The sequence below is a fragment of the Corythoichthys intestinalis genome, chromosome 7 (genome assembly GCF_030265065.1).
Source record: "Corythoichthys intestinalis isolate RoL2023-P3 chromosome 7, ASM3026506v1, whole genome shotgun sequence".
NCBI classification, from domain to species: domain Eukaryota; kingdom Metazoa; phylum Chordata; class Actinopteri; order Syngnathiformes; family Syngnathidae; genus Corythoichthys; species Corythoichthys intestinalis.
In genome coordinates, this window is record NC_080401.1 from 13,397,330 (window position 1) to 13,421,521 (window position 24,192).

At 40.4% G+C, this 24,192-nt stretch overlaps 1 protein-coding gene across 3 annotated transcripts in view; it reads right to left on the bottom strand.

Annotated features, from left to right (window-relative positions):
- LOC130918914 (uncharacterized) overlaps positions 1–13,694 on the bottom strand; it is a 59,064-nt gene extending 45,370 nt beyond the window's left edge. For 2 of the 3 annotated variants that reach the window (XM_057841154.1, XM_057841152.1), the window contains exon 1: positions 11,932–13,694. In XM_057841154.1, the coding sequence (XP_057697137.1) occupies positions 11,932–12,924 (993 nt within the window). In that variant the 5' untranslated portion in view covers positions 12,925–13,694. The remainder of the gene's footprint in view (positions 1–11,931) is intronic. The other variant, XM_057841151.1, reaches the window with a different exon arrangement.
- Between the last annotated feature and the right edge of the window lie 10,498 nt (positions 13,695–24,192).

A 24,192-nucleotide genomic window follows, 5' to 3' on the forward strand; every position in this document is an offset into this window, starting at 1 on the left:
GAGTTTGGAGCAAAGGGTGGTGATGACAGCACAGGAGGAGGAAAAACGCAGAAAAGCAGGTGGACGCTTCGCCTGATGTCACAGCGCATCATATCAGCAAGCCCGTGAACGCATGTGGCAAATGAGGCGTGACTCTCGTCTCATTCACTCCCATAAAAAAAGAAAAACTACGCATGACTTGAGAGCAAACATTGCACAGCTTTGGAGACAGGAGATGTGGGAGCGAGAGCGGAGTTGCGGGAATTATGTGCAGACTCCGTTGGATGCACCTAACCCAAATGCTGACTCTCTAATCCATATTTAATTTTGCTGAAGGCGTACAGTTAAAGTATGCAAAGTCATATAAAAGTCTAAAGATGGATTTTGAAAGGAAATGGGGGCCTTTTTGACAGAGGCCAGAGAAAATAGTATACTGTTACCTAAGGGTAATCTATTCTGTGATCAATCTCAAAAACTCAAAAATACTGTACTGGTATACCCATGACCCGAGATGCCGGTGACCCAACTTAGTTTTTTTAAGACTTGAGCTGTCATTTGGCTGATTTTAAAAAAATAATTGGCTTACAAGCTTGATCAATTGTTGATGACTTACATGTTTTGTAGACAGTATGAATAGATATGTCCCGATCTGATATTTGGATCGGATCAAACGCCGATATGGGCAAAAAAATGCGCATCGGTATCAGATCGGCCGACACGGAAAAATTCCGATCCAGACTTCCGATCCAGTTATTTTTTTGAAAGTCTGGTCCGGGTTTTCCAGCGATTCCACCGAGTTACATAATCCATTCCAGTTTTTGCTTCGGTTTCCCTAAAATCCGATCCGCATTTTACGGCACACCTTCAACAACTACATTACCGTCTCCCAATTTACCAAGAGACTATCGGTAAAAATGTCAGCTGTGTGGGATCATTTCACCTTAAAGGACGACAAAGACGAAGAGGCACCACAATAAAGTCAAGCGTGGTGGTAAAGCTGTAAGAAGTTTTAATACAACCAACTTAATCAAGCATTTAGTGAAATACCACCACAAACAATATAGGGAGTATATTAAGAAAACTGAAGACAAAAAGAAAGGTCCTACGCAACTAACACTGGCAGAAACTTTTGCTATGCGTGACAAACTGGCAATCGACAGTCCCAAGGCCCAGGGAATAACAAGAGTCAGTGCCGAAGAATTTATTCTGGATGACGAGCCATTATCTCTCGTGAGTAAAGACGCTCAATCCAACACTTAGAACCACGGTTTAACATGCCCAACCTTCATTACATCCCTGAGCTACTCGGCCGTAGAAGATTCGAGAACGATTCACAAACATCCAAATTCCGATTATTGAAATATGTCAAGTAAAGCGGAACTAATACACAGCGCGGTCTTCGGGATGCAATGAGAAAATGACCGCATTGCGTCCCGAAAGTAAACATAACTTGTCTTAGACCCGGGTAATGCCATTGCTCAACTCACGGCTTTAGCTCAACACATGCCGCTGGATAAAAAACACAAGAATACCTGACTGCTGCTGACAGCCACTACAAACTACGTTGACATCGTTTTACTGTAGATAACAGATATCGTATGTATATAGAACTCGATGCAAAATGACAGACTTGACGGCGTTAGCAACATTGAAGTATTGAAAACTAGATGAGTTAATAAACAGCCGCCATCTTAAAGCAGAGGACTTCCCTAGCCGGCTTTTGTGAACCTTCCAAGCGAACCTAATTAACGTTTTATCTAAAATACTCCTAAATCGGCAAAATCTTGACTTGAATCTATCTTCAAAACAGTTTTAAAACTTTCACATGTCGAAAGTAGACAGAAGGGAAATTATGGAATAACGGAAGCAATTTTAACAACTTTAAACAGTTGATTCGCAAAATGAATGAATGAATGTAGTTTAAAGCTACTGATACAGAATGGGGACTTGAGTATTTTATCACTGTTTTAAAATGTTAACTTGATACTGAAATAGTCGTTTATTTTAACCTGAGAGGCTTTTTATACAATTATTGTAACTAATGCACGAAACATTAAAAGCATCTAATAGCTTGGGGGGTTTGTGGGATTTTCCACTGAGGTTGTTTATGTGTTTTGCTTTTTTAAAGACAGTTTACAATAATATTTGCACGTTTTACTGACTGACTATGCCATTTCTGTTTGTTATTTATAATGTTTTGTGTTTGCCACTGAATAAACAGGTCAGTTTCTTGTTACCAACTGTTGTGTGTTATTCAAATTCACCTAATTCAGCTGGCTAATTGTTATCAAGAGTACTAAAACCCTTTTCAACGAGTCTGACAACTAAGTAAGGAGGCTAAATAACTTTAAACTTTAATACATGCTCAGATAGGCCGGTATCGGCATCGGCCAGTATCGGTATCAGATCGGAAGTGCAAAACAATATCGATATCGGATCGGAAGTGCAAAAACCTGGATCGGGACATCCCTAAATATGAATGCTGTATTGTTGCAGTGAACTCAATTCAAGTAGTAAGAAATGCTCAATCAAAAATTGCCTTTAACATGCATAATGGCACTCGCAGTTGAGTTTTGCTGTCAAACTGAACATAAATCAAGAACTTTGTCTGTTTAAAGCAACAACTTTGGCTTGTACAGTCCACCAACATGGTGCTTTTTTATCATGAGAAACCCCATCGGCGGGCTAAAATTAGCATGTCTGGTTGAGGTAACGCTACTATATAAACAACAGTTATTTGAATACAAACAGTACAGAAACACTTTTAGACAAGATAACATATACAGTGGTACCTCTACTTAAAAACGTCTCTACATACAGAATTTTCAGGTTAAGACATGCTACAACAGGAAAAAAATGCCTATTGATACGAAAGAAATTTCAGGATACGAAAGGCAAAAATAGAGTTTACTGAATGGAACATACTTATAGCTGCTCAGCCATTGGCTAGCATCCAATTGGCTAAGAGGGACCTCTACTGTATGTGTATGCGTGTATCCCAGCGTCGTAATCATTCGCCCCTTGTGTTCCAACAACTTTCCATGAGTGTATTTTTTATTCTTTATTCTTGGTTTTTTACATTATGCACAACTCACATATTACAGTGCCTTGCAAAAGTATTCGGCCCCCTTGAACCTTGCAACCTTTCGCCACATTTCAGGCTTCAAACATAAAGATATGAAATTTAATTTTTTTGTCAAGAATCAACAACAAGTGGGACACAATCGTGAAGTGGAACAACATTTATTGGATAATTTAAACTTTTTTAACAAATAAAAAACTGAAAAGTGGGGTGTGCAATATTATTCGGCCCCTTTACTTTCAGTGCAGCAAACTCACTCCAGAAGTTCAGTGAGGATCTCTGAATGATCCAATGTTGTCCTAAATGACCGATGATGATAAATAGAATCCACCTGTGTATAATCAAGTCTCCGTATAAATGCACCTGCTCTGTGATAATCTCAGGGTTCTGTTTAAAGTGCAGAGAGCATTATGAAAAACAAGGAACACACCAGGCAGGTCCGAGATACTGTTGTGGAGAAGTTTAAAGCCGGATTTGGATACAAAAAGATTTCCCAAGCTTTAAACATCTCAAGGAGCACTGTGCAAGCCATCATATTGAAATGGAAGGAGCATCAGACCACTGCAAATCTACCAAGACCCGGCTGTCCTTCCAAACTTTCTTCTCAAACAAGGAGAAAACTGATGAGAGATGCAGCCAAGAGGCCCATGATCACTCTGGATGAACTGCAGAGATCTACAGCTGAGGTGGGAGAGTCTGTCCATAGGACAACAATCAGTCGTACACTGCACAAATCTGGCCTTTATGGAAGAGTGGCAAGAAGAAAGCCATTTCTCAAAGATATCCATAAAAAGTCTGGTTTAAAGTTTGCCACAAGCCACCTGGGAGACACACTAAACATGTGGAAGAAGGTGCTCTGGTCAGATGAAACCAAAATTGAACTTTTTGGCCACAATGCAAAACGATATGTTTGGCGTAAAAGCAACACAGCTCATCACCCTGAACACACCATCCCCACCGTCAAACATGGTGGTGGCAGCATCATGGTTTGGGCCTGCTTTTCTTCAGCAGGGACAGGGAAGATGGTTAAAATTGACGGGAAGATGGATGCAGCCAAATACAGGAACATTCTGGAAGAAAACCTGTTGCTATCTGCACAAGACCTGAGACTGGGACGGAGATTTATCTTCCAACAGGACAATGATCCAAAACATAAAGCCAAATCTACAATGGAATGGTTCAAAAATAAACGTATCCAGGTGTTAGAATGGCCAAGTCAAAGTCCAGACCTGAATCCAATCGAGAATCTGTGGAAAGAGCTGAAGACTGGTGTTCACAAACACTCTCCATCCAACCTCACTGAGCTCGAGCTGTTTTGCAAGGAAGAATGGGCAAGAATGTCAGTCTCTCGATGTGCAACACTGATAGAAACATACCCCAAGCGACTTGCAGCTGTAATTGGAGCAAAAGGTGGCGCTACAAAGTATTAACGCAAGGGGGCCGAATAATATTGCACGCCCCACTTTTCAGTTTTTTATTTGTTAAAAAAGTTTAAATTATCCAATAAATGTTGTTCCACTTCAAGATTGTGTCCCACTTGTTGTTGATTCTTGACAAAAAATTAAAATTGTATATCTTTATGTTTGAAGCCTGAAATGTGGCGAAAGGTTGCAAGGTTCAAGGGGGCCGAATACTTTTGCAAGGCACTGTATGTTTATTGTGCAATAATCTAATTGTAACATGTATTTGTTACATGTTTGATGCATTTTTATGCATGCTAAAAGATTTATGTCTGAATTGTGGGAGCTTGGAATGGATTAGGGCATTTACATGCAAAACGGTTCTTTACTTACAGAATTTTCAAGTTACGAAACTACTTCCAGATCCAATTAATTTCGTAAGTAGAGGTACCACTATAGATATACAGTGGTACCTCGAAATACGATCGCATCGACAAACGATCTTTTGGAGATCAGACGTAAAATGTGATTCGCCATTTGTTTCTACATCCGACGACATGCTCGAAATCCGACGATTTATGACAGCACCGCAAGACGGACGCACAGCGGATTATTTTTTGAAAGAAATCAACATGGGTTCCAAGAAAGTTAGTGCAGGTGGTGAAAAAGTAAAAGGCTGAGGCTTACCATTGAAATGAAGATGGAAATGACAGAAAAGTATCAGCGTGGTGCGCGCCTCCATAAACTGGCTCGACAACACGGCTGTAAAATGTCTACGATCTCGACGGTCCTCCTCTGACCTCCGATAGCCAGTAGTTAAAAGTTAAGGTGAGAATTATTATGGTTGTCACATTGCCAAAATAATCGCGAGCTTTGTCAGGTTTTTTGTCATTTATTTCAGAACTTGTGGGACACAACATGCCTACTGTCTGCCACAGCTGAATAAAGTGAAAGTAAAAAGTCCTCTCTCGCTCAGTCAAGTCAGCCACGCGGTGCGTTCAGGTACACTACGCAAAACACATCCGCCACATTAGAACCCGATTCCTTACATTATTACAGGTATTATTATTATTATTATTACTATTATTATAAGATTAATCTGATTTTTATTCATAATTTATTTGTTTTGCTCTGTGTAATTGCTATTTGCAATCGAACCAGCAGAATTTATTACGGATTTAGTGTAGGTTTTCGGGTTGTGGAACAAATTAATGGAATTATAAATAATTCTAATGGGAAAATCCTGCTCGACATAACGACCATTTCGACTTACAAACAAGGTCCTAGAACGAATTAACTTCATATGTACAGGTACCACTTTACATAGAGCATATATTTATCCTTTGCTAAAAACACAAATGCAGTGGTACCTGTATTTACGAAATTAGTTGGTTCTGGAAATAGTTTCGTAAAGTGAGAATTCCGTAAGTAGAGACGCATTTTTCCTGTAAATGCCCTAATCTGTTCCAAGCACCCCAAAATTCAGACATAAATGTTTTATAAAGCATAAAAAGCAAGGGAAGGCAAATTTATTTATATAGCTTAATTCAACACAAGTCAATTCAAAGTGCTTTACATCACATGAAGATCATAAAAATCACATTAAAATCAATAGGACGTAAAAACAAAGACAATCGAAGTAGGAAATAAATTTATACATTCAAATCGCATTTATCATGAATTAAAATAAATAACTAAATAAATAAATAAATGAATCAAGACACGAACAATGAGATTATTGCACGATAACAATAAAATAAGAATTGTCCATTATATATATATATATATATATATATATATATATGTATATGTATATGTATATATATATATATATATATATATATATATATTTATATATATATATATATATATATATGTATGTACATGTATATGTATATATATATATATATATATTTATATATATATATATATATATATACGTATGTATGTATATATGTGTATATATATATACGTATGTATGTATGTATGTATATATATGTATGTATATATATACGTGTATATATATATATATATATACAGTAGTTGTGGTCAAAAGTTTACATACACTTGTGAAGAACATAATGTCATGGCTCTCTTGAGTTTCCAGTTATTTCTACAACTCTGATTTTTCTCTGATAGAGTGATTGGAACAGATACTTCTTTGTCACAAAAAACATTCATGAAGTTTGGTTCTTTTATGACTTTATTATGGGTGAACAGAAAAAAGTGCTCAGATCTGCTGGGTCAAAAATATACATACAGCAGCGCTAATATTTGGTAACATGTCCGTTGGCCATTTTCACTCCAATTAGGAGCTTTTGGTAGCCATCCACAAGCTTCTGGCAAGCTTCTGGTTGAATCTTTGACCCCTCCTCTTGACAGAATTGGTGCAGTTCAGTTAAATTTGATGGCTTTCTGACATGGACTTGTTTCTTCAGCATTGTCCACAAGTTCTCAATGGGGTTTAAGTCAGGACTTTGGGAAGGCCATTTGAAAACCTTAATTCTAGCCTGATTTAGCCATTCCATTACCACTTTTGATGTGTGTTTGGGGTCATTGTCCTGTTGGAACACCCAACTGCGCCCAAGACCCAATCTTCGGGCTGATGACGTTAGGTTATCTTGAAGAATTTGAAGGTAATCCTCCTTCTTCATTATCCCATTTACTCTCTGTAAAGCACCAGTTCCATTGGCAGCAAAACAGCCCCACAGCATAATACTACCACCACCGTGCTTGACGGTAGGCATGGTGTACTTGGGGTTAAAGGCCTCACCTTTTCCCCTCCAAACATATTGCTGGGCATTGTGGCCAAACAGCTCGATTTTTGTTTCGTCTGACCACAGAACTTTGCTCCAGAAGGTCTTATCTTTGTCCATGTGATCAGCAGCAAACTTAAGTTGAACCTTAAGGTGCCGCTTTTGGAGCAAGGGCTTCCTTCTTGCACGGCAGCCTCTCAGTCCATGGAGATGCAAAACATGCTTGACTGTGGACACTGACACCTGTGTTCCAGCAGCTTCTAATTCTTGGCAGATCTGCTTTTTGGTGATTCTCGGTTGAATCTTCACCCTCCTGACCAATTTTCTCTCAGCAGCAGGTGATAGCTTGCGGTTTCTTCCTGATCATGGCAGTGACAAAACAGTGCCATGCACTTTATACTTACAAACAATTGTTTGCACTGTTGCTCTTGGGACCTGCAGCTGCTTTGAAATTGCTCCAAGTGACTTTCCTGACTTGTTCAAGTCAATAGCCACGTTTACATGCTGACTTTTATTCATACCGATTCAAATCATTCTGAATGGAAATTTCACATCAGCTGTTTACATGTCACTTCATCTATTCCGATCCAGCGTTTACATGTGACTGCCTTTATTCCGAAAGGACGTTTGACAATTGCCGTCTGACATGCGCAGATTAATCAAAACAAAGCGTCACGTTGCAAAACATGGAGATCAATCGTCAGATCAGCTGCTGTTTTAACTTTTCGAGTGGAAACAAAACTTCAGAATGATATGCCGTTCATTTAAAAAGTTGTGTGGGTGCGCTGTGCGTGTGCTTGGAAGCCATGTTGCAAGTGACGTTACTTACGTCACCAAGTGACGTCACCACGTCAGTACGGAGCATGCGCAGAAAGAACGCAACCAGACACCATTCCGCTTCCCTGTTTACATGATATAATTTTACTTCTAATCGGTTTGGGAAAAGGAATATTCCACCCCATGAATCGGAATGAAATTCCATTCGGTTTGGGCCTGTTCATTCCGAATGAGGTGTTTATATGGAACACATTTATTCGGTTTGAACAAATATTCCGATTGTAATTGGAATATTTGGCTCCATGTAAACGTGGCAATTGATTCGCTTTTTCAGATCCATGTATGTATATTTTTGACCCAGCAGATTTGATCACTTTTTCTGTTAACCCATAATAAAGTAATAAAAGAACCAAACTTCATGAATGTTTTTTGTGACAAAGAAGTATCTGTTCCAATCACTCTATCGGAGAAAAATCAGAGTTGTAGAAATAACTGGAAACTCAAGAGAGCCATGATATATGTGTGTGTGTATATGTATATATGTGTGTGTGTATATGTATATATGTAAATGTGTATATATACATATATATATATATGTATATATATATATATATATATATATATATATATATGGCGGAAAACACTCAGGTGACTTGAAGTTCCGCTCTGAAACCCCCAATTTGGCCATATTTCAAAATTGTCTGATATGCATGTGTGATACATCATTGGAAAGCTTAAAATCTCAACTTTCTGGGGGAAGAAAATTTTTGGACAGGAGGGCATTTAAAAAAAAAAAAGTTTTTTAAACAGCAAAACCCTATAGGCGAGAGCACGCGAGAGCGGGAATTACAGACGCCATGACTTTAACGAGATATTATCGCGTCCTTACCTTGTTTCGATACAAAAACTCCATGTCGTATATATCGCTGAGTGTCAAGACACAGCTGTGAATGGCCACAGCTGGATTTTTTGGGGATTTTATGGGTGAAACAGATAACAAGGGTCGCGATGCAGAAATCGCAGACATCAAGGACATCAAGGAGTGGTCGAGATTTTCTTTTTCATATATTTACCCTTTTAAACATTTTTTTTTTTCTTTGTTTGCATCGATTATTTATCATCTAGCATATTGGGGAAAATGCGACAGTAACAAAAAAATACAATTTAGCAATAGTTATGAGGTAAATATCCGTGACTTTTTTACAGACGCCATTTTTTCATTGTGACGTAATTTGTTTAAAAGTTTAAAATTTGTGAATGAATAGTTTTTTTAAAGTCGTTTTTTTTTTTTTAATGAAATATGAGACATCAGTTAATGATTCTACGCTAAAAGCGACAGACATTTTGAATAATAAATATAATTAATTACCTTCGTTTTATGGCTGGGTTGAAAAAAAAAACGGTTGTGCGAAGTCTGTAAATGGGGGTCTCCAAAAGCACACGGTCCCAGTTGAAGCCTGGACCGATTTTTTTTTTTTTTTTTAAATGCCCTCCTGTCCATGGTGAGATGAGACCAAGATTGAGCTTTTTGGCAACAAACACTCTTAAGTGGGTCTGGCGTGCCACGAAAGATGCGCATGCTGAAAAGCACTTCATACCCACTGTGAAGTATTGGGGTGGGTCAGTGATGCTGTGGGGCTGTTTCGCTTCCAAAGGCCCTGGGAACCTTGTTAGGGTGCATGGCATCATGAATGCTTTGAAATACAGTGATACCTCAGCTCACGAACATAATTGGTTCCCAGAAAGTGTGTGTAAGGCGAAAAGTTCGTCTTCTGAACATTTATTTTCCATAAGAAACCATTAAAATGAGAATAATCCGTTCCCAGGTCCCCATAAAACATAATTTTCTACTAAATAAGCCTTAAAACTACACAAAAATATACCTTATTTTCTTTAATGTCTTCTTAGGCTTAACACTAGCCTGTGGCGGGGTCTTTTTCGGTCCCATAATAGCAAAAGTACTCTCAATATGGTCCAAAATGTCTATCAAACACAAACCACGTCCGCACTCAACGAAAGGGAGGGGACGAACTGGGACGCCGTGAGCGTGTGTCAGCTTCTCGTGGCGCTGTTCGACTGCGTGGTTTGGTTCGTCCGCCGAAAACTACTTCGTCAGCAGAGACTATATACTCGCGAATTTAATGTTCTTGAGGCGAAAAGTTCGTGAGCTTAAGTGTTCGTGAGCTGAGGTATCACTGTACCAGGACATTTTAAATCAAAATCTGTTGCCCTCTGCCCGAAAGCTGAAGATGGGTCGTCACTGGGTCTTTCAGCAAGACAATGACCCTAAACATATGGCCAAATCTACACAGAAATGGTTCACCAGACACAAAATCAAGCTCCTCCCATGGCCATCTCAGTCCCCAGACCTTGTTTTGTTGGCAAAAGGGGGTTGTACAAAGTATTAACACCAGGGGTGCTAACAATGGTGACACACATTATTTGATGTCAAATAATTATTTCTTTATGTGAGATTTTTAACCCCACTGAATAAATGCACTTGTATTGAAGGTTGGATTTTTCTCTTTTTTTCCATTAAGGTCCCATATTATTTGAATAAAAAAATATATATATATATAAGAAGCTAAAAAACACATCTTAACCAGGGGTGCTAATAATTATGGAAGGCACTGTATAAATGCGTTAGGTTCAGTAAACTCTGGGAGTTGACAGTAGCAGCCCCTACTCTATTTTTGCCATTCGTATCCTGAAAGTTCTTTCGAAATGAGGCAATATTTTCCCGTTGAGGCGTGTCTTAACCTGAAAATTCTGCACGTAGAGACGTTCATCAGTAGAAGTACCACTGCATCGCTGCAGTACACTAGATGTGCAACTCTTTTTATTATTGTATAAATGATTGTATTATACAGACCCTCTGTTGACAAGTCACAGACACCTGAAGCAGCCATTAATCATAATGTTTAATTCTTTCCATCCCCTCTGTTTATGTTAGTACAGTTTTTTTGTCAAGTAGAATATTACAGAGTGCTGTTTTGCTCATTAAAAACACAAATATTTATTATTTTTCGGCCATTGGGTGATTGGGAGAGGCTCGTTCTATCATGCAATTATGACAAAAATAATTGAAACCTTCAGTCTTTTGGGAAAGGGATTTTAGATACATTTGAGATTTGATTTGAGATGCGCGTTATGAACTATTAGTGTGCTCAGGGAACAAATTGAACTTGTGTCTCAAAGCACTACAGTAAATAAAATCACTTTTTGAAATGAAACACTGGCCTATTCACGGTCACCCAACAAACCTAATAAAGTGATGTTTGCGAAGCTCACTCATAACTTGAATTTTGACTCAACACAAAGCAACAAAATGTCAGACTCAAACGTCAAGGTACCACAGTCTTTTTAATATGCACCATTGATATGCAGCTGCCCTTAGGTGACATTTTTATTCATGCTTCACCCAATATCCCTGAGGCTCCATTATTAAATCATGCAAGTAAAAACAGTTTTGGTCCAAATCTTTAAACCATTCATGTCAGTTTTGTTATTCAGTAATCATTTACTGTGTAGGTTAAGGCAATTCAAGGTCTCGTGATGTGTGGGTGCTAAGAGAACCAATGTTGAAAGTTGTTTTCAACAAATTTAATAACTCATTGAAAAGAATTTGGGATTCCCATAGCATGTATAAAAAGGATGCAGTCTGTCTTTTATGGCGCTTGTTCTCATTTGTGTCTCAGGTGCGCAATCATAATGGTGCACTGATGGAAACTTTAACACAATATGGACTCATGACATAAAGGTGTTTGGCACTATCATTTTTAGGAATTTGGGAGCACATACTCAGAAAAAGAATGAGCAAAAAACAGAAATTCAGGAATGCCAAAGCAGAGGTTGGAACACTGAATTTCAGAACTGTGAGGCAGATGCGCAGACTGCTTAATCATTTTTCTCCTAAGTACTGCAAAAACATATTTACCTCTTTCATTTCCTGCTGGACATCCCTCAGTGCAGTCAGAACCTGTTCCAGATTGTCCACCACCCGCTTGAGCTGGTTGCGAATCACTTTTCTACTGCAGTCCGTCCCCTTCCTCGGTGATTCCTCCTCACTCTTTGGTTTGTGGCGGAGCCACCTGGCTTGGTTCGGGCCCAGTGCCTGCAGACGCTTCCCGTGCTTTCCCGGACCTCTCAGAGTGGTTGTAAAGCCTAGACCCCTGTGAGGAACCTCAGTGGAGAAGATGACTCCATTGAGTGGTGCACTGGAGCCTTCCACAGGTGGCTCTCTGAGTACGCTCAGGTCTCTTTGGCTCTGGCAGTTCCTGCTGATGTAGCTGAAGCTGGATTTGAAGCTACGCTGTCCATCTTTTGTCGATCCCTGAGGGTTTGAACTGAGCCAGACGGATGACTGCAGGTCTCTCTGATGAATAACATGGCTGGTGTAGTCCCAGACGTCCGCCCTCCTCTCTTCCATGCAGACGCCGACCTTAGCGTCTGGACCGTCAATTAGAAGAGCGGGTGCAGGAACCAGGGGACTACCCGCAAGAGGCGAGTATTTGCTGACTGGGGAGACAGATGTGGGAGCGTCACTCAGGTTGTCGTGACTAATGGGATCTAGTTCCACTTCTGAGGACTGCTTGGACTTTGCGGGACTGCCTTCCTTCTGTTTTCCCAAGATGTGGTGGCCCCTCAGCACCACCGGCAGCATCCTGGCCATTCCCACGCCGTTGCAACGCAGATCGCTCTTCTTGGGCTTGTTCTTCCCCGGGATGGAGAAGATCCCGATCCCTTTGGTTCTTTCCAGAGGGGCCAGATTGTCATGAAGCTCAGGATTGGATTTGTACGGCCCGTTGAGCCCCATGTCGGAGCTTTGCTGGGACTTGAGACTGTTGCGCAGCCACGGGATGAAGTGAGGGGCGTGAGGCTTGAAGGTTCTGTGCTCTCTGGCCGCCGGAGCCCTGCTGTCAGAGAACATGCTGACGGATGATGTCCACGAGATGCACGGGGGGAAAGGACTCCTGCGATAGCGAGAGCTTCCTTTTCTTTTGCCATAAATCTCCTCCCACTTTTGCCATCAACTTGGGCTGTATCTCCTCAATCTGTCTCCGCTCTCCGCTGCTGCCTTTTTTTCTACAACTTTTATCCGATTTGCTCCCACTTGAAGCTCACTCCCAAACCACTGGAGCCCCGTTTTCTGTTTGTGATGTTATCACCCTGCCTCCTTTTTTTGCCTTCTACCCCCACTCCTGTCTCTGGAGCTCCTCAATCCTTCTTTTGGACCTGCGTCTCCTCTTCCAGCCCTCCAGCGCCTCACTGGCTCACAGCAGCAGAGGCTTCTCGTCTCTACAGCTCACTCGCTCCCTCTCTTTTCCATGCTCCCCCCCTGCACTGCACTGCACTGCCTCCAATTCCCACTCTTTTTCCTCCCACTCCCTCTCACGGCACTAACTCGCTGCCCTCGTCTCTCCCTGTTTCTCTCTCCACTGTCAGTCCTTTATTGTCTCCTGTCATTGTAACTGTCCCGCTCGTCTCTCTTTTTCTTCGCCTTTTTGTCACCAAGCCTCCTCCCTCGCACTCCGGGAGGGAGAGCAGCTGAACTCCAATCAAGATGCCAGTGTTATTAATCCCTGGTTAGCCAGCATGCGTGCCCATGTGACTCCCCCTGCCTTGCGTCCTCATCTGATTACTCCTTACCCCGGCTCAGCCCTCCACAATTAAATGCTGCTCTGGCTACCAGAGGGGGTTTAGAGGAGGGATGCAGGAGATGGAAAAAGGGCAAATAATTGCAACCTACAAGCTCAGGCATCAGCAGTTTGACAGAAACTATAAGCTGCCCAGCTGCAAAATGTTTTATCTGCAAAGCAACTTTCATTTGTTCCAATTGTGCAGCGACAACTGCTATTTTCAGCTTTCCTCGTCACACGAGTAGTAATTCTTGGCGGCATGGATAAGATTTCTTGTGTTTGACAAGCCCGGAGATGCCTCCCAGGTACCCTCCTCACTATTCATGCGGCTGCTTGAGTCCCTCCCTTTCCCATGAAAAGACAGCAGCACATCTCTGACAGTTTTGCTATCACTCAGCAACAAGCAACTCAAAGCGCGTCATTCTTCGAGTCAGCATTCCGATGTATTCTTCTGTTGATGTCCTGTTGATATGCCTACATCAAGTGACATGTACAGGTACATGAAGGGGAGGAGAATATAAACGCGGGAGGGGTATTATCTGTGAGCTAAGAAGATTCCCGCCTACATGTCGACAGACTGCCGTCAGCCAGTAATGACCGCTAGTCTGGATAAAAAAAACAATAAAGAGTAATAGAGCAGCTTCTCTTAATCCTGTAGAGCTTTCTTGCTCTGCACGGCATACCAGTGCATGCAGAGTGTGCACAAAGTCGGTCCCTGTACAATCATGAAGATGCTCCAGTGAATTAAGAGTCTTATAATGAAAGCATGTACTCTATATAGTCTGCTGTTACACAAGGCCAGAATAATATACACAGCTGTTTTGGTTAGTAGTTGCGAGTTCGGGCCTCAAGTCTCATGCAAAAACACTGGCCGCAAAGTTAGGGCTGACTGCATACACTGTTCGAAAGACAGTTAAAAAAAAAAAGAATACTGGCAGTCAGTGTTGTTAATAACGGCGTTATGGTATAATGGTGTTACTAACGGCGTTATTGTTGTCAGTGGTGAGTTGTCTAATTACCATAATTTTCGGACTACAGTTTATCACAAAAGTGAGTACACCCCTCGCATTTCTGCAGATCAAGTGGGGCAAATAAGTATTTAGTCAACTACTAATTGTGCAAGTTCTCCCACTTGAAAACATTAGAGAGGCCTGTAATTGTCAACATGGGTAAACCTCAACCATGAGAGACAGAATGTGAAAAAAAAAAACCAGAAAATCATATTGTTTGATTTTTAAATAATTGATTTGCAAATCATGGTGGAAAATAAGTATTTGGTCAATACCAAAAGTTTATCTCAATACTTTGTTATGTTCCCTTTGTTGGCAATAACGGAGGCCAAACGTTTATGTAACTCTTCACAAGCTTTTCACACACTGTTGCTGGTATTTTGGCCCATTCCTCCATGCAGATCTCCTCTAGAGCAGTGATGTTTTGGGGCTGTCATTGGGCAATGCGGACTTTCAACTCCCTCCACAGATTTTCTATGGAGTTGCGATCTGGAGACTGGCTAGGCCACTCCAGGACCTTGAAATGCTTCTTACGAAGCCACTCCTTTGTTGCCCTGGCTGTGTGTTTGGGATCATTGTCATGCTGAAAGACCCAACCACGTCTCATCTTCAATGCCCTTGCTGATGGATGGAGATTTTCACTCAAAATCTCTCAATACATGGCCCGATTCATTCTTTCCATTACACAGATCAATCATCCTGGTCCCTTTGCAGAAAAACAGCCCCAAAGGATGATGTTTCCACCCCCATGCTTCACAGTGGGTATGGTGTTCTTCAGATGCAATGCAATATTCTTTCTCCTCCAAACAAGAAAACCTGTGTTTCTACCAAAAAGTTCTATTTTGGTTTCATCTGCCCATAACACATTCTCCCAGTCCTCTTCTGGATCATCCAAATGCTCTCTAGCGAACCACAGACGGGCCTGGACATGTACTGGCTTCAGCAGGGGGACACGTCTGGCAGTGCAGGATTTGAGTCCCTGGCAGCACATTGTATTACTGATAGTAGCTTTTGTTACTGTGGTCCCAGCTCTCTCTAGGTCATTCACTAGGTCCCCCCGTGTGGTTCTGGGATTTTTGCTCACCGTTCTTGTTATCATTTTGACGCCACGGGTGAGATCTTGCATGGACCCCCAGATCGAGGGAGATTATCAGTGGTCTTGTATGTCTTCCATTTTCTAATAATTGCTCCCACAGTTGATTTCTTTACACCAAGCGTTTTACCTATTGCAGATTCAGTCTTCCCAGCCTGGTGCAGGGCTACAATTTTGTCTCTGGTGTCCTTCGACAGCTCTTTGGTCTTGGCCATAGTGGAGTTTGGAGTGTGACTGACTGAAGTTGTGGACAGGTGTCTTTTATACCGATAATGAGTTAAAAGAGGTGCCATTAATACAGGTAACGAGTGGAGCCTCGTTAGACCTCGTTAGAAGAAGTTAGACCTCTTTGACAGCCAGAAATCTTGCTTGTTTGTAGGTGACCAAATACTTATTTTCCACTCTAATTTTGAAATAAATTCTTTAAAAATCAAACAATGTGAGTTTCTGGGTTTTTTTCACATTCTGTCTCTCATGGTTGAGGTGTACCCATGTTGACAATTACAGGCCTCTCTAATCTTTTCAAGTAGGAGAACTTGCACAATTGGTGGTTGACTAAATACTTATTTGCTCCACTGTATTTATTGTATTGTATTTGTATGTATCTTTTCATGGGACAACACTGACAAAATGACACGTTGTCACAATGAAAAGTAGTCTGTGTGCAGTTTACATAATAGAGTTAATTTATTTTCCCCTCAAAATAACTCAAAATATAGCCATTAATATCTAAACCCCTGGCAACAAAAGTGAGTACACCCCTTAGTGAAAGTTGACAATATTAACATTAGTGCTGTCAAATTTATCGCGTTAAAGGGCGGTAATTAATTTTTTAAAAAATTAATCACGTTAAAATATTTGAGGCATTTAACGTATGCGCGGAATGACCAGCTCATGCATTGCCTCAGATTACAATGACGCCATTTTTTTGCACATAATAAGAGGCATAGAAAGGCGAGTGGACACAGGCGTTCATTGGACCGCGCCGTTTTTTGGCATAAGCTTCGGCAACTCCTGTCTTGTTTTGTGCTTTTTCTTAACAAAGGTATACCACACACGACGTGCTGGCACTTTGCTTCTTTATTATCACTTTTAGCTTCAACATTAACACAACTTACGGCTTTCGGCAGGCCGTGTCTCTAACTCACCCTCGCATCATGTGAGCAAACATCATTGGCGCCGCTTGCACTTCAGGGTGCCTCGCATAATTCTATATCAGAATATTACAACTCCTTCACAACAAGCATAAGTATCATTTAGTGAACGCGCAAAAAAAAAAAAAAATTCCTATCTCTCAAAAAAAGATAATGTTCACAAAAAGAAAAGTGCTTCAATCTGTATTAATGAGGCCTTATTGTCACACAGTTAAACAACAATGCAAAGTGAACTGGCATTCCCAATCAAAATAGCTATGCAAAACACACATAAAACTTACTCAGACTTTGGTCAAACTCTATTCAAACATTTCGTTTAGCTCAACAAATACACTGGATGGCAATATTTAGTCACAATATACAAATTATCAGAGGTCTCGTACGTTGTGAAGCGAAAACTCAAATGAACGAACCCGGAAACTACGATGTCAGTCGAGGGGGAAAACCCACTCGTTGGATTGATCTATAATTAATTTAAAACTCGCCATTGACACCTTGTGGTGTATTTCAATCACTACCTTACGTAGTTAAAGACACTGTGGAAGAACGGCAGGGAGCCCATGTGACCTCCCGCTTGGAGACGTCAACAATGGCAAGCTACTAGTTTATTTTTTGGTTGAAAATTTTACAAATTTTATTAAAACGAAAACATTTGCAGGGGTTTTAATATAAAATTACTATAACTTGTACTAACATTTATATTTTAAGAACTACAAGTTTTTCTATCCGTGGATCCTATTAACAGAAAGAATGTTAATAATGTTAATGCCATCTTGTGGATTTATTGTTATGATAAACAAATACATTACTTATGTACAGTATGTTGTATGTATATATCCGTCTTGTGTCTTATCTTTCCATTCCAACAATAATTTACAGAAAAATATGGCATATTTTAGAGATGGTTTGAATTGCGATTAATTACGATTAATTCATTTTTAAGCTGTATTTAACTCGATTAAAAATTTTCATCATTTCACAGCCCTAGCTAACATTCAACATGTCAACGCTCAATATTTTGTGTGGCCACCACTATTATCCAGAACTGCCTTTACTCTCCTGGGCATGGAGTTGATCAGAGCTTTACAGGTTGCCACTGGAATGCTCTTCCACTCCTCCATGACGACATTGCGGAGCTGCCGGATATTTGAGACTTTGCGCACCTCCACCTTCCGCTTGAGGATCCCCCAAAGATGTTCTATTGGGTTCAAGTCTGGAGACATGCTTGGCCAGTCCATCACCTTTACCCTCAGCCTCTTCAGTAAAGCAGTGGTCATCTTGGAGGTGCTCATGCTGTAACACTGCCCTGCGACCCAGTTTCTGGAGGGAGGGGATCACGCTCTGCTGCAGTATTTCACAGTACATGTTGGAGTTCATGTTTCCCTCAATGGAATGTAACCCTCCAAAACCTGCAGCACTCATGCACCCCCAGACCATGACATTCTCACCACCATGTTTGACTGTAGGCATGACACACTTATCTTTGTATTCCTCACCTGGTCGCCGCCACACATGCTTGAGACCATCAGAACCAAACAACTTAATCAGACCATAGGACATGGTTCGAGTAATCCATGTGCTTTGTTGAATATTCAGCAAACTGTTTGCGGGCTTTCTTGTGTACCGTCTTCAGAAGAGGCTTCCTCCTGGGGTGACAGCCATGCACACCAATTTGATGTAGAGTGTGGCGTATGGTCTGAGCACTAACAGGCTGACCCCCCACTTCTTCAATCTCTGAAGCAATGCTGACAGCACTCCGGCGACGATTTTTAAATGAAAGCATTTGGATGTGACGCTCAGCACGTTTGCTCAGCTTCTTTGGACGACCAACCCGAGGCCTGTTCTGAGTGGACCCTGCTCTTTTAAAACGCTGGATGATCTTAGCCATTGTGCTGCAGCTCAGTTTCAGGGTGTTGGCAATCTTCTTGTAGCCTTGGCCATCTTTATGTCGCGCAGCAATACGTCTTTTAAGATCCTCAAAGTGTTCTTTGCCATGTGGTGCAATGTTGGAACTTTCAGTGACCAGTATGAGAGGGTGTGAGACCTGCACTACAAATTTGAAAACACCTGCTCCCTACTATGCACACCTGGACCTAGTAACACTTACGAGTCACATGACATTTTGGAGGGAAAATGACAAGCAGTACTCAATTTGGACATTTAGGGATGTTCGTAGTTTCTAAGGGGTGTACTCACTTTTGTTGCCAGAAGTTTAGATATTAATGGCTATATTGAGTTATTTTGAGAGGAAGATAAATTAACTCTATTATATAAGCTGCACACAGACTACTTTTCATTGTGTCAAAGTGTTATTTTGTCAGTGTTGTCCCATAAAAAGATATACTTAAATATCTGTAGAAATGCGAGGGGTGTACTCACTTTTGTGATACAGTGTATAAGCCGCTACTTTTTCCCCTCATTTTGAATCCTGCGGCTTATAGTCTAATGGGGCTTATTTTTTTATTTATTTGGATTAATAGGCAACACTTTATTTGACGGAGGCCCCATAAGACCATCATAATTATGACATGACACTCTCATTGGGATTAATGAATGCTTATGACAAATGTCATTAAGTATCATTGGGCAAAATAAATGACACCTGTCAAAAGCATTTATTAATGCTCATGGCAGTGTCATGTCATATTTATGATGGTCTTATGCTCTTACGCCACTGTCAAAGTGTTACCAAATACCATAACTGGCAATACATGAAACAACTGGAACAGTAACTGAAGTAGTGCTGCAACGATTAATCGATTAACTTGAGTTTTCGATTAGAAAAAAATATTTGAATTAAATTTTGTTGCCTCGAGGATTCGTTTAATTAAAGTGCCGTTGTAACGTTTTATTTTGAAAGTGTTTACATTTAGTTTATTGATTAGGGTGGATACATTGCCCTCTGGTCTGCCTTATTTCACATGGCTCAATCCAACTGCTCCCTGTTAAGACCAACGTAAGTTTTTCTTTGGGCTAATGTTTTTTATTGCATTCGTAATTTAGTTTATATGTACATTTAGCCGTTTGTGTGGGAATATGAGTCTGAACTATTTGTTAAGAGCATTGGAAAAAAAAGTTAGCATTTTATAGCATTTAAGCTAGCGGACTTTTGCCATGTGAGTTAGCCAATTGTTCTTTTGTTGTACGTAGATCCTCATTTATTTATTTTTAATACCATTTGAGGCTCAGCTCAGGTATTTTAATTTTTGATGTTCCTTTTCCGGTTACTCGATTATTCGAAACAACTATTTCATCGATTAGTCGAGTACTAAAATAATCGATAGCCACAGCCCTAAACTGAAGAAATAATTAGCACAGAACATGAATTATGATTGTTATTTACATCTGTGGGGCTGCTGCAGTGCATACTAGGAGGCATGTTGGATGACAACAGTGTTGACAGCAGGTGGCAGCACACACGGAAGCAGTGGTTGGTGGTTCATTTGATCTTAGACATTCTTATGATTGTTAGGATTCGCGGAATGGAGAGGTTCCCTATGCAGACACAGGCACGGTGTACCAATGAACCAAAATACTTTATTTGTGTCCAACACAAAAGCAGCAACACAGAGCTTTCAGATCGGGGGTAGTTGAGTGGGCGTGAGGCGATGAAGCCCGGGAAGGACGCAGGCGTGAAATCCAACAAGGGGCGCGCAAAAAACAGGACCTGGGATGAGAGCAAAAATGTCGTGAGCCGGTGATCAGAGAAATAAATAAAGAATGCAAGATACAGCTGACTTAAAAAACAGACACCTTGATCGGGCGACGAGGTGGCGGCGTCCATTGCTTTTAAAGAGGGCTGATTATCATCGCCATCACCTGTGGCTGCTCCACCCGTCTGACGTCCAATCTGTAATAAGAATAAAAACACGCACACCTGCCAGAGGTGGGCCAAGGCTCAGAAGGGAGGGACAGAGGCCCTAACAATGATGCCACTGTCAAATAAAGTTTTATCGGTTAATATCTTTTGGTGTAAATATCCCATAATACAGTGAGTTTATAGTCCAGTGCGGCTTATCTATGAACAAATGCCATTTTTGTGTCAAATTTGGTGTGTGGCGGCTTATTTTCAGGCGCGTCTTTTAGTCTGAAAATTACGGTAGTTACTTTTCCCATATTTGCAATTTACCATTACTGAGGATGTGAAGGCGCTCGTTACTACAATTTGGTTGAATGACGTGAGAGATGTCTGAGAGACACGGAGAGAGCAGAGCGGCAGGTGGTTGTGACGCCATTGCAAACGTGATGCTCGGTGGCTCGGAACGTTAGCATTGCATTCACATTCTCGGTAGCATTAGTATTTAGCGTGGCAAGCGTCATCTTAAACTCTTGGGCACCTTTTTTTTTTTTTTTTTTTTTTTTAACATACAGTTCGTGGCTTTCAGGTGGGTACAATTAATTGAAGATAATGGACTGTTTTCCTTTTTAGTATGAATTATCATCCCCAAGTGTGTGTTGTCCTTGTAGATGCTATAATATAATAACCCTTTGTTTTTTAGTACCAAAAATAGTCACTTGCCCTAAACTTTTCTTGAATAACATATCCATACACCTTGTGTGATTCTTTTTTTTTTTTTTAATTTTTTTTTAAACAAAACAACTAGAGCAAAGATCGATGAGGGAAGACATTCAGAGCCTCTCCTGCATATTGAGAGATAGATCTACATGTATTAGGTGTGTGATGGTACACACAAGTCAGAGTTCAGTACGTCCCTCGGTACGGGGTCACGGTTTGGTGCGGGTTCAGTACAACAGGAAAAACAAAAAGGCTTTTTTTTTCTCACAGCATTTAAATGTTAAAGTTTGTATACCATTGCACTCTTATATAGGTGAAATTTTATGCTTTTTGGGGGGGAATGAAAAAGACAGTTCAATTCAATCAGTTAATATAACATATTTGATGTGAAACACGTTACAAAATGGATCACGTAATAACGTGTAGAACATGAAAAGTAACGTCAATTATTTTGCTGAGTAACTAATTACTCTTACATTGAGGTAACTGAGTTACTAACTCAATTACTTATGGGAGATGTAATTTGTAAGTGTAACTAATTGCTTTTTTAAACTAGATTAACAACACTGCTGGCAGCTGATTTATTCCCACTCAGTGGTGGTGTGATTGTGAATGTGAATGATTGCCTGTCTCTGTGTGTGCTCTAAACAGCCTGGCGACCAGTTTAGGGTTCAGTCTGCTTTCACCTAAAGTCACTTAGGATAGGCTCCAGCACCCTTGACCCTGTCAAGGATAAGACAGAATTTTCAGGTTAAGACACGCCTCAACGCCTCTTGTTACGAAAGAATTTTTAGGATACGAAAGGCAAAAATACTGTATGGCTGGTACTCGCAGTCCCCACAGTTGCTGAACGTAATGTACTTATGGCTGCACTGCCATTGGCTATTGCCTAGAATGGTTTTTTTTACATTATGCACGACTCTTATTTCATGTTTATTGTACAATAATCTAATTGTAAAATGTATTTGTTACATGTTTTGATGCATTTTTATGCATTATAAAAGATTTATATATGAATTTTGGGGGGTCTAGGAATGGATTAGGGCATTTAAATGTAAAAGGCGTCTCTACTTACAGAATTTTCACGTTAAAAAACTACAGTGATCCCTCGTTTTTCGCGGTTAATGGGGACCGCCCGGCACCACCCCCTGCCGCGATAATAGAAAATCAGCGAAGTAGAGGCAGAGCTTATTTACATTCCTTTTGTGTGTGTGTCTGTGTGTGCGTGTGTGTGTGTGTTTTCAATGTATTTATTGAGATTTAGCATTGGGAAGATACATATAAGGCATGTTTTTTTCCCCCAAAGTGTATTTTAAATTAAAAAAAAAAAGTTTTAAACATGTTAATTTCCCACCGAATCATTTTTAAACAAGAATAACGTAGCAAAATGCGTGTCTTTATTAAATGCTTTATTGAGTGACTCCACTCAAATCCGCTCATGCTGCTCACTTACACACAATGAGTCGCCACAGCACCCTACCGCTAGTGTTTAACAAGCTCAATGAGCTGATACATTCAGGCGCCTTTCAGGGTAGGTGGTTCAGAGCTGTCACTCATCGTTACTTTAACAAGCAGCTGCTTGGTGAGCAACCAAAGCAGAAGGAGAGAGAGGCTGTACGTGATCGGATCGGCCATATCTATAAAATACTGTATTTATTTATTTTTTTAATTGAAAAAAAAAATCTGCGATGGGCTGAGGGCATGAAGTTTGAGGCGTGAAGTAGCGAGGGATCACTGCACTTCCAGAACCAATTAATTTCGTAAGTAGAGGTACCACTGTAACTGCCGCTGTGGTTGATGAAATACTATGTTTAAAATTTTTTTAAATGGATCATTGCAGTATGTTTCCTGTAAAACTTAGAACTACATTTCAACTATTGTTTTTGTAATGGTTTGAAGAAGCAACTGGTCTAAAGGTGACATCACTGCGCTCCTTTTTTTCGTTTTCAACCCTGTTCAGCCGTGATTTGAACCCTTAATGTCGATCTGGTAGTCAAGCTTGCTGACTGCTCAGCCAAAAGGGCAGTCTGTTTTCTGTCACCAGCGCAGCACCTGCTCTAGTTGTTGTAGTAGCTCAGCTGTGAGCACGCTTGACTGCCAAGCTGCCAGTGTGGCTTTTGAGAGGGGGAACAAAGAGAAAGGGAGCGCAGTGACATCATCACCACCATCAAAACTGATTAATTAACAATATTTTTTTCCAACCATGATTTTCAGTTTTTAAACAAATCAAAAGCGCTGTAGAATTTTTATCTGTGTTTTATAATTTGCCCATTATTTTAAACATTGAAATTGTGGCAACTACAGCTGCCAGTGCTATACTGTAAATGTAACTTTTTTTTAAAACAATTCATTAAAAGAAGTAAAAAGTAGGGGTGTGACAAAATATTAAAATGGTGATATATCGTGATACTTTGTATCCCAAAAGGTTATCAATATGCACCTGCCAAAATTCAAGATACCGTTTTATAAAAGGTGTCAATGTTTAAAAAACAAAACAAAAAAAGGAACTAACAAGTTGCGATCAAAATCCTCCACCGTAATAGTGTTTCAGTTTACACAATGGCTACCATTGACAGTGCTCGACGCCCAATCCATCTAGACTGGGAGGGGCTAATGAACCAGGGGTCGTGTTAACCGAATATTTTCCGTCGTTGACCGATTTTTTAAAACGGTGACGGAAAAAACTAAAGTTCATCTGTCATTTTGACAGGTTGCAATTCACACCCCATACCACAGGGTGGCGAGTGAGCATATTAATTAGCTATTGTCTCTCTTGATGCATGACG